The sequence below is a fragment of the Babylonia areolata genome, chromosome 13 (assembly GCF_041734735.1).
Source record: "Babylonia areolata isolate BAREFJ2019XMU chromosome 13, ASM4173473v1, whole genome shotgun sequence".
NCBI lineage: Eukaryota > Metazoa > Mollusca > Gastropoda > Neogastropoda > Buccinidae > Babylonia > Babylonia areolata.
The window spans coordinates 32,891,469-32,902,836 of record NC_134888.1 but is presented as its reverse complement, the minus strand read 5'-3'; the positions used below and the strand labels follow the sequence as shown (position 1 = coordinate 32,902,836).

Below are 11,368 nucleotides of genomic sequence, written 5' to 3'. Positions count from 1 at the left end.
ATAACCTGCAAAGGTTTCTGCAACGTATCACGCGGCTAGCGACAGAATGGCAACAATGGCCGCCAGGCCGCCAACTCGCTCTGATTGGATGGTATTTTTAACACTCGGCAGCCATTTTTATTTGACGTCATACCCGGGAATTCCTTCTGCCTTCGCAACCAGCCAACAAACCGTCAGTGCAAACCTGGGACTTTTTTTTTCACTAACTCTAATTTTTGTCAGGGAATAATCACACTTTAGCATCCTAAATTCAGCTCAAAGGTTCGCTCCATCCCCAGTTTAACAAAAAAATGCAATTTTGACGTGTGTGTGTGTGTGTGTGTGTGTGTGTGTGTGTGTGTGTGTGTGTGTGTTGATGACTACAATGCATGTTACTTTGTTTGACCTGCTGTTCCAATCATATGTTCCATGTAATATGAGGTTATCTATCCATTAGCTATTGTTTTTTCCCCCCCACTCCTCTCTCTCTCTCTCTCTCTCTCTCTCTCTCTGTGAGTCTCTCACTCTATTTCTCTCCTGTGGCATTATTATTTTCGTATACTATATTGTATATGTTGAATTATGCTTTCTTGGCAATGAGCATCCCTACCCCTTTTTTGGCTATCTGTAATAAACTGTTTCATATTCACATTAGTATAGTATTCGATAACATACACAATGTATATGCTCGTGTGTGTGTGCATTTGTATGTGCGTAAGAGACACAGAGAGAGAGAGAGAGAGAGAGAGAGAGAATGTGTGTGCGTTTTCTATGGGGTTTTTTCCTATGTAGTTTATTAATACCATGATTATGCCTCTGTGTGTGTGTGTGTGTGTGTATCTTATTACCATGCTTATGCCTTTCAGTAGTATTGTGTTTGCTTGCTATGACTTTAAGTAGCATTGTGTAGTGCATACAATGACATATATAATGTAGTATTGTGTAGTGTAGATCCTGTTTCAGGGCGGGGACTGGATGAAAAAAAAGTGCCAGTGCTTATCTATTATCCTTGAAAAGAAAGACTTTTGTCTTGCCTTGTCTTGTCTTGCCTTGTCTTGTCCTCTCTCTCTCTCTCTCTCTCTCTCTCTCTCTCTCTCTCTCTCTCTCTCTCTCTCACGCATGCACACACACACACACACACACACACAGAGGGAAGGTAAAATATGTTTTTCTGTGGCAGACCTGGAAACTTGAATCACTTTGTGATTGATGTTGACTGCATTTCAGAAGTGAAAAAGAAAGACAAAGGGGCAAGTCTATTTACATGTAGTTAAAAATAACACTATAAACCAGCAGAAATTGCACATATAAGTTTGTTTACATGCATTTTGAGAAAAATCTGCACTTGAATACAGTGTACACACATATACACCAGCAGAAATTGCACATAAATGTTTATTTACATGCATTTTGAGAAAGACCAGCACTTAAATACAGTGTACACACAATTTATTTGCAGTTACATTACAGTTTTCAAAGAAGTCATCAGAACTGCTTTCGAATACTTTTAAAAGCTGTGTTTTCAAAATGTTGTAAGTTAACAATGGTCAATACAGATCAGTCAGAAACTGAAGAATAAAAACTAACAATCTACTATTCATTCCACAGATTTTAATTCCTAACAATTTAGGGCCAGTACACTTGCCAGACATGCCTGTGGCATTGTCTGTTTTAACAAACTGCTGTGGATATTCCTATGGCTTGTATGTTTGTGTTCAACACACATCTGGATACAAGACCAGGTGTGACATGTATAACAAAGTACACAAAATGTTTTGTATCCAGCCAGAAGCAGTACAATGTATTTCTCATCCATAATTGTGTTACACCAGATACATAATAATACACCTTTCATAATCCTTAATCAAGTTAATATCAAAAACTGTTGTTGATCACTTGTCTAGTACACAATTATATTTCACTTAAAAGCAGAGAAATAGTAATACAATTATTAACAATACAACATCACACTGCATATCTAGTCCACCGAAAACATGAAAACATCCTCACAAATATAGACAAGTTGTGAAGTACATGTAGCCGTGCTCCAAGTGGTTCTAATAGGGTACGGCACAAAAGACTTAACTAAATATGATTAATTGAAAGGATAGACAAGATCCCACGCACAGAAGGAACATATAGAGGCCAGTCACAAATGGGTTTTTCTATTGTTTTATTTACAATAGTTATGAGAACATAAAAAGAGAAAACTAAGAAGAGAAGAACTAAAAGAAGAAATAATGAGAAGAAGACGGACGAACCAGGGTGTGGCCGTGTACGGGGGAATCTAAATGAGCGGCGTGGGAGTAATGCCACTGAAACGGTGCAGACGATGGGGCAGCAAAAAAAAAAAAAAAAAAAAAAAAATTATGCAAGTTTAGCAGACCACAAAGGCCGTCACGTGTGCTTCAAGCAGATCGTCACTAATCACGGAAAATCCGATGACAACTGTGTTTGTTTAAAGGTGTTCAGTGACAGATTTCTAAATGATTCCTGAACCGATTTACGTCGAATAAGTTGCAAAAAAAAGAGCTCAACACCTACTTTATAATGAGTATAAAATGAAGTGTTGATTATTTAAGATGAATTTATAATCTTAATTTAAGTCACCTGAACAGGGTCAGTTTTAACAAGCTCATCGCTGAAAATTACAAACTGCGTTAAATCAGTTTAACGTAGGCAAACATGAGTGGAATAGATTTAAAGATGGAATTGCGACGATTCTGCCAGTATATAATACTTGTAGTTTACTGAGCTGACAAAAGAGGTATTAATTAATTACAGTGGAACACAAACACAGATTCCAACTCAGCCAATAGCGTACCGCGACGCGACACTGGTCGAGCCATGAGCAGGTGGTTTGGCGAGGACAAAATGATGTAAGCGGAGTGACGTCACACATTCTGTGCAGGGGTTAGGAGGGAAAACGTCTGCTGTAGCCTGTGTGTGAGCAGTTTTGGAGCAAGCATAGCGTGCTTGGTCACATCTCCCCCCATCTTTTAAAACCCATCGTCCGCGATGGTTAATTTAAAGTAATTCTTGTGAGGAGACTTAGCTGAGCATCAAACAGGAATTATTGGGCAGGTAAGGGAGATAATTTAGCTGATAACTGATAGCAAAGCCAATGTGAAATGACTGCAACATTCTTAGGAACAATACCCTACTTCTATATTCAAAGTGGCTTTAGCCAGGTTAAGTTATGGATTTGGACTTAGTCGAATGCATCCTAACTTAACTTTGAAAAGTTTGCTATAGAGAAGGGGTCCCAATTTGGTGGTGGTGGTGTGTCCATCGAGATCGATGATGACCATCGTTGTCATCCAGCTGGGGGATGGGGGGAGGGTGGTGGTGGGGTGGGGGGAAGGATGGTTATGAATCTATCTGTGAATGCGCAGATGGCTGAATAGTCCGATCTGCACACGAAATGTTCGCTGACAGTTGGGGCAGACAAAGACAGGCATATCATTGTCAGGGACCTTGTTTGCCCATGACTTTCTGGCCTGCCTCTTCTGAACAGCTGCAGCAGTCCTGTTGGCCTCGCACAACTTGGCGCCTTTGTGCACAGCAGCGTGCCATTTGTCACGGTCCACTGCAGATTCCTCCCAGGAGTCAGGGTTGATATCAAACGCTTTAAGAGAGACTTTCAGAGTATCTCTGAAGCGCTTCTTCTGACCTCCGTGTGATCTCTTCCCTTGTTGCAGCTCGCCATAGAAGAGCCTTTTGGGCAGCCGATGGTCTGGCATGCGCGCCACGTGTCCAGCCCAGCGAACCTGGGACTGCATCAGGATGGTGAAGATGCTGGGAAGGGTGGCTTTTGCGAGCACCTCTGTGTCTGGGGTCCTGTCTTGCCACTTGATGTTCAGTAGCTTCCTGAGGCATGTTGTGTGGAAGTGGTTCAGCTTCTTGGCATGTCGTTGGTACACTGTCCAAGTTTCGCAGGCATACAGTAGTGTGGGGAGAACTACTGCTCTGTAGACCTTTAGCTTGGTCTCAAGACTAATGCCTCTTCTGTTCCAGACATTTGCATTGAGTCTGCCAAAAGTTGCGCTTGCTCTTGCAATCCTGACGTTCACTTCATCGTCGATGGTCGCATTTCGTGACAGTGTGCTGCCAAGGTATGTGAACCGCTCCACCGCACTGAGTCTCTGACCGTTGACTGTGATGTTGGGCTCAACGTAGGGTTTCCCTGGGGCTGGCTGATGGAGAACTTCAGTTTTCCTCGTGCTGATGGTAAGGCCGAAGTTCCTGCTGGCAGTGGCAAACTTGTCAACGCTGAGTTGCATGTCAGCTTCAGATCCAGCGTTGAGGGCACAATCATCAGCAAACAAAAAGTCTCTGATGATGTCTGTCATGACCTTCGTTTTTGCTTGAAGCCTTCTGAGGTTAAACAACTTGCCATCTGTTCGGTACTTTAGGCCGATTCCAAGATCGCCATCTCTGAAGGCATCAGTAAGCATTGCAGAGAACATGAGGCTGAACAGCGTTGGAGCCAGGACGCAGCCTTGCTTGACACCATTTGTGACAGCAAAAGGAGCAGATGTTTCGCCATTGTCCTGGACTTGAGCCTGCATGCCTTCATGGAATTGGCTGACCAAGGAAATAAATTTCCGAGGGCATCCGTACTTGGCCATGATCTTCCACAATCCCTCTCTACTCACGGTGTTGAAGGCCTTAGTGAGGTCGACATAGGTGGAGAACAGATCAGCATTTTGCTCCTGACATTTCTCTTGCAGCTGCCTTGCAGCAAACACCATGTCGGTGGTTCCGCGCTCTTTCCGGAATCCACATTGGCTCTCAGGCAAATGACCTTGGTCAAGGTGTGCTGTGAGGCGGTTTAGTAGGATCCTGGCAAGTATCTTGCCTGCGATGGAGAGCAAGGAAATGCCCCGATGGTTATCACAGGCTTGCCGGTTCCCCTTTCGCTTGTACAAGTGAATGATAGATGCATCTTTGAAATCCTGGGGGATCGTCTCTTCTTTCCACATGAGTGAGTACAGCTGATGGAGCTTCTCAGTCAGCACAGTGCTTCCATCCTTGTAGACCTCTGCTGGTATGGAGTCTGAGCCAGGTGCTTTGCCACTGGATAGCAGATGGATTGCTTTCTGGGTCTCAAGAAGTGTTGGCGGATCGTCCAGTGCTTCGTTGATGGGGACTTGTGGGAGACGGTCTATGGCTTCATCATTTATGGAGGAAGGGCGATTTAAGACACTGTTGAAGTGCTCAGCCCAGCGTTCGAGAATTTTCTCCTTCTCGGTGATCAAGGTATTCCCATCTGCACTGAGGAGGGGGGATGATCCTGAGGATGTGGGGCCGTAGACTTCTTTTAAGGCATCATAGAACCTCTTCATATCGTGCCTGTCAGCATATCCCTGGATCTCATCAGCTTTGTCACTCAGCCACTTATCCTGCATCTGGCGTAACTTTTGCTGAACAGTCCTGCGGATGGCATTGTACGCATCCTTTTTTGATGTGGACTTTGGGTTGCTCAGGTAGGCTTGATGCAGATGGCGTTTCTCATCCAGAAGCTGCTTGATTTCATCACAGTTTTCATCAAACCAGTGTTTGTGCTTTCTGGTCATGGGTCCCAGGGTCTCTGAAGCTGTACTATAGATCAGCTCACGCAGGGTCCTCCAGTCAGACTCCACATTCTGGTTGTCCAGAGAGGCGGATTCCAGACGATCTTCCAGCAGCTCCACAAAGGACTGTTTGATGGTGATGTTATTCATCTTAGCGATGTTGAGCCGTTTTGGAGCCTTCTGGCCTTGGGGGCGTCTCTTGGGCTGGATTCGAATATTCAGCTTCGAGACTACAAGGCGATGGTGTGTCCAACACTCGGCGCCACACATGGTCTTTGTTACACGTAAATCTTGCCTATCCCTTTTCCTGACGATGACGTAATCGATGAGATGCCAATGCTTTGAGCGTGGGTGCATCAATGACGTCCTGTTATGGGTAGAGAGGCAGAAAACTGTGTTGGTTATCAGCAGTTCGTGCTCTGCACAAGTCTGAAGCAAAAGCAATCCATTTGGGCTGCAGTGGCCCACACCGTGCTTTCCAATCACTCCATCCCAGGAGATGTAGTCAGAGCCAACTCTAGCATTGAAGTCCCCAAGAATGATGAGTTTGTCTGATTTAGGGATAGCAGCAATGACAGAGTGAAGGTCCTCGTAGAACTTCGCCTTCACTTCATCCGGGTTGGTCATGGTTGGGGCGTAGGCACTGACAATGGTGAGGTGCTTCTGGCCAGATGCCAGTGGGAGTTTCATGGTCATAAGCCTATCGTTGACTCCCTTTGGGATTTCAGCTAGCTTGCTGACAAGTGCTGTTTTTACTGCAAAACCAACGCCATGCCTGTCAGAAGAGGCAGCCGTGCCAGTCTTTGGGTGCTTCAGGGCTGTTTGCCCGTCTTTACGCTCGTCAGTGGGGATCAGTTTCCTCCGAGTGGTTGTGTGCACTTCGTTCTCTGTGTTCTGTATGTACTTCCAGCCTTGGGGTAGTGGTACCTCTTCTGGAAGGTAAGAGACTGTAGAGACAGTTCTAACCGTGTGTTTTGTCTGTTCGTCTTGTGTTCATGTCTGAGAGAGACCCACACATACACACAAACACACGCATACACACACACACACAGAGGCTGCCACTGATTGGCCGCAAGAGGGATGGGAAAAGATCGCTGATGCCAAGAACGTGGCGTCTAGTGTGTTGCTCAGAGTACTGTATTTGGAAAAGCTCACAAAGACTCTGTTCCGTTTTGAAGAAATTTGCACAATGTTGGTTTGGAAATGATGCCGATAATTATTTGTTTGATTTGCAAAGCATCGTGCTCTACCTTTCATGTTAGACTTACGGCCGCTCCCTCTCTCTGCTTTTATTTCTTTGAGGCGATCGATGGTGTGATGGCCTTGTACCTGTTCTTTTTGATATTCTTTGACTTTTCTGAGGATTTCCAATTTTCCTAGATGCAGGCCGCTCGTTGGTGTTGCGTTACCAGCAAGTCTGTCAGCTTGCTCATTTTCCTTAACACCTGCATGTCCTGGGCAGGACCATGTGAGTTTTTTTAATCTGAAAGTTGCGCATTGCCTTATGCCACTCTGGGCTTCCCATTCCGTTTTCAATTTTCTGTATGAGGTTCATTGAGTCGGTTAGAATCATGGCATGTTGGTTTCCGGGCATATGGATGGACGATAGCCACTGGAGGGCATGTGTCACAGCTTCAACTTCCATCGTTAGGCTGGAGGTTGTGACTTTGTAGGCAGCATTCTCTTCCCTAATTGTTTTTCCATTTTGTTTCGCAGTGAATCCCCAACCGGATTTGTCTTTGGTGACTGAGCCATCTGTATATATGATGATGTCCTCTTCTTTACTGTTTTCTTCTATGAATAGCTTCACTTCCACATCAGTTTTGCCCTCTGGCCATTCCCAACAATGTCTTCCTAGAGTGGGTGAAATGGCTGTCACGTGTTGAATAGATGGTTGAGGTTTTCGGGGTTTTTCTCCCATTCTTTTGTTTCTTTCAGGTCTTGTAGTCGGCATACTAGCTGGATTGTGTCTTCTTTTTGCCCCATCCATTATCTTCCTTGTTCTAGACGGATGCCTTTTGGTTCTTTGACTGAGTCATGCAGTGGGTCTCGACCTGTTCTAACTCAGTTGTTTCTGGCCTGCACTGAAGGAAGGTCAAGCAGGTATCGCATGGTTTCTGTGGGCGTGTCTTTTGTTGTTCCAAGGATGACCCTCACAGCTTCATTTTGTACTCTTTCTAATTTTAGGAGGTTGCTTTGAGATGGTGTTGTTAGCCCAAGTCCGTAGTCGATCACACTGAGGTCGAGTGATTGGTATAGCAGGAACTGAAGAGGTGGCGTTGTTCAATATGGCCTTTGGTTGCCATTGATTTTAAGACTGAAAGGCCCTTTTTGCATTTGAGAACAGTGTTTTCCGTATGTTATCTGAAGGTCAGCATCCTGTTGAAGTGTATTCCTAGGTAGCTTAGGCATTCAGTTTTCTTGATCTGAATCCGTCGATTGACACAGCCTGTGGTGGTGATTCGAAGCCGGACCAGCGAACTGATCTTACTATGAAAGAATTACAGCCAAAGCTTGCGAAATTTGTTCACGAATGTCTCTTTTCATAATATGCTCATGTCTATGTTTTCTTGTCTTATAAACCTTGAGGTTTTATGACAATAAAATAGTCTATTCTATTCTATTCTGTTCCTGTTGCCATTTTGCCTGCCCTCTATGCACATAGCCAAGAGAGGGGACGAAAAGGCGCGAGATGCTGGATGAATATTCCTCTACTTCCTTTTGCGATGACCATCAGCTGGTCGGAGGACGATTCCTGGAAACTGACATTTTAGTGAGTCCTTAAGTTCGTGAATCTTGTACAGTTCTAAGTTGTCAAACAGTAAAAAAGGAAGAAAAAACGGTGGGCAGTGAACGAGATTAGTGCTGATGCTATGATTTGGTATAATTTAGTGGTAATGTTAACTTGCTGTGAGTGGCAAATAAAAGATGGCTTCGCATTCTCTTTTTTTTTTTTTTTGTGGTCACTGACATGTGTGAACTCAGAACTCATTTGATTGTCGTAAAACCCATCAGAAGAATTATGGACACTATAAACTAAACACAACAAACAAACAAAAAGTAAAAGCAATAAGCAGGCATGAGATTTTTCCGACTATAGTCGGATTTCCGACCGAAAATTGGCTCCAGAGGCCATTTTTGAGATCCGCGTAAATCCGTTGAAAAAAATCGGGGTTGGGGGAGGTTTTTTTCCGACCGACGAAGGTTGCACGAATGTTGTCCGACCGATCGAAACAGGCCCACAGCGTTTGCTAAAGGTGAAAAATTCATCAAAATAATGACAGTCTTGTTTGATCTAATGATGAGTGTTACGTTCACATAGAAATTTGAGAGAAAAAGCAACGAAAAACAACATTCATTCCATGTGGTTCGAGCAAACTAGATCGACAGGAAACGGGCCAAAAAGGCAGAAAATGGTAGTGTTCATTTTGCTGTAGATTTTAAAAAGGTGTTTGATAATGATACTGTATCACATGAGATACTTGTTCTCTGATAAAATTAGATGCATATGTGGAGTATTTGAAAATTTTACTCAGATGGCTCAGAAGTCAGACATTTTTCAACTGGCAGGTCACAGCAAGTAAAGAGAAATTATGTTACATGTTTACTCACAGAGACCTGGCCCTACACATATCATCTTTTGTTCTATATAAAAATTCACACATTTTGCATCATGGAAGATGTTTCAGAATCAACATTAACCCTTTTAGTGCCAAGCCTGTTTCAACTTTTATCAATTTATGCTTCCAACTATCTGCCAAGTGATCACCCCTGGGATATTTTGGTTATGGAGAGTAATAATTGGGAAAATCAGTTTCAGCATTCAGACTAGTAAAACTAAAAGTAAATGTAACCTATACTTTCCTGAAAGGAAAATGAACATCCTATCAATTTATGGCAATTTCACATGAATTTTATGATTTTGCATTAGGAAAATTCCACACCTTTACACATGACACTTTAATTGAGTTAAACCTTTCTTTTTTCTTTAAAAAAAGGTAAAAAAAAAAAAAAAAAAAGAAGAAAAGAAATGATGCTTCAAACAGTTCCTCTGTATACATTTATTTACTGTGGCATTTGTGACTTAATCAGGATGGTATTAATTGATAAGTTACACAAGTTTTAGGAATGTTTTATCAGTGGGATTTATATTTCAAAATTGATGAAGAGAAATATAAATATGTTGATTTAATCTTGACAAAGGTGAATGTAAAAAAATTGAGAAACGAAAAGTAGGTTAAGAAAAAAAGTAATTGCCATTATATTTATACATCATGGCAATATCGAATATGCAAGTCCCAAAACTTGATGGAAATGTATCTGTTCAGTTGTAATACACTGAAAGATACAAGAGATTCGGGACAAGACTGCAGGGATTAGGAAAGGATGAAAACCTCCAAGGATAAGATGGTATTGACCATATTTGGGGTTTGAATTTAACTCCTTTTTTTTGAGTGCCAGTTGGGCACTCTGGGCAAAACATTTGAGTGCCCAACTGTGGTTTTGGGTGCCAGCATAATAAAATGAAATAAAATCTATCTTCATTTCAACGATGTGCCAAGGAAAGTCTTTCTGCCAGGCTTCATTTTACATGCACTGGTGCTTTGATTCATACTCCTACTGTTAATTCTTTTTGTCATCCTGATCTTTTGTCTCTGTTTCGGGAGCTTTTCTTTTAACATTGAAGACGGAAAACATCGTCCGTTGCTGAAGAGTCAAAAGAGATAGGTCATGGGATTGTTGCTCTCCTTTGTATTCATCTCAACAGACCATTGGATTTGGAGATGCACAGCCATACACTGTCCCACTGGCAGTGGCACATGATACATCCTGTTTATGAAAAGCACAGTTAAGAACTGATAGATTAATCTGTGCTTTAGATAATTTTATTTTGTTGTTATTATTATTATTATTTTTTTTTTTTTTTTCAGATAAAATATGGATCGACAGATTGAGGATCCGAACCCACCGGTAAGTTAAAATTAACATACTTTAGTTTAAACTTAAATCTGTTGCTATCCCATCATAAATCTCCTTTTTTTCCCCTCCTCTCTCTTATTAAAGTTACTCTCTCTCTCTCTTTCTTACTCTCCCTGAGATTATAATATCTAGGCACCTTACTTGGTTGCTATCCCAGCATATATCATTTTTTTTCTTTCTCTCTAAGTCTCTTTCTGTGAGTTTTATCATTCATATATATACCGTAATATCCCTAGCAAACGCCCACCCACACCCCCCTCCACAGAGTTTTGGGGCAAAATGGGGGGGTGGGCGTTTGCTAGGTAGACAGCCATTACACAAAAAATAATTATAACTTTAGTTAAAAGGAAAAGGTGAGCGACTGTCCTTCTAGTTGTTTTATGCTGACGTACGCAAATGTTGCCATTCTACATTGCAATTTTCTTGTGTCCTCGGCAGTGCGAATTTCTTTTTATTTTCCCGATTTCTGTCGTTGTGTTGGGCGTTTTTGTAAGAAGAATATTAAACATGTGAGGCTGAAGCCCGAGCAAAAAAAAGAAATACGAACAAAAACACACACACACACACGCGTGCGCGCGCGCAAATTTGATAAATACAATGTACAGAGACAGCAACACTGTGGCAATAAAGAGAGAGGTTTGACGGAGAGAGAGAGATAGAGAGGGAGTGCGCGCGGGGGAGGGGGGTGCGTATGTTTTCCATTCAAATCTAAATCAAATGCAACTTTTGTCATAATAATAAGTTGACTTTATTTTTGTTTCTGTTTCGCGTTTTCTGTTTTCCAGTACCCAACAATACAATACACAGTTGTGTCTTTTTGAATATGTTTAGGT

The 11,368-nt window shown here is 42.3% G+C and overlaps 1 protein-coding gene across 1 annotated transcript in view; it reads left to right on the top strand.

Moving 5' to 3' along the window:
- The first annotated feature begins 8,285 nt into the window (after positions 1 to 8,285).
- The window catches only part of LOC143289217 (paired amphipathic helix protein Sin3a-like), a 26,757-nt gene continuing 23,674 nt past the window's right edge, over positions 8,286 to 11,368 (top strand). The window contains exons 1-2 of the mRNA XM_076598171.1: positions 8,286 to 8,328; positions 10,487 to 10,526. Of these exons, the coding sequence (XP_076454286.1) occupies positions 10,494 to 10,526 (33 nt within the window). The 5' untranslated portion in view covers positions 8,286 to 8,328; positions 10,487 to 10,493. The remainder of the gene's footprint in view (positions 8,329 to 10,486; positions 10,527 to 11,368) is intronic.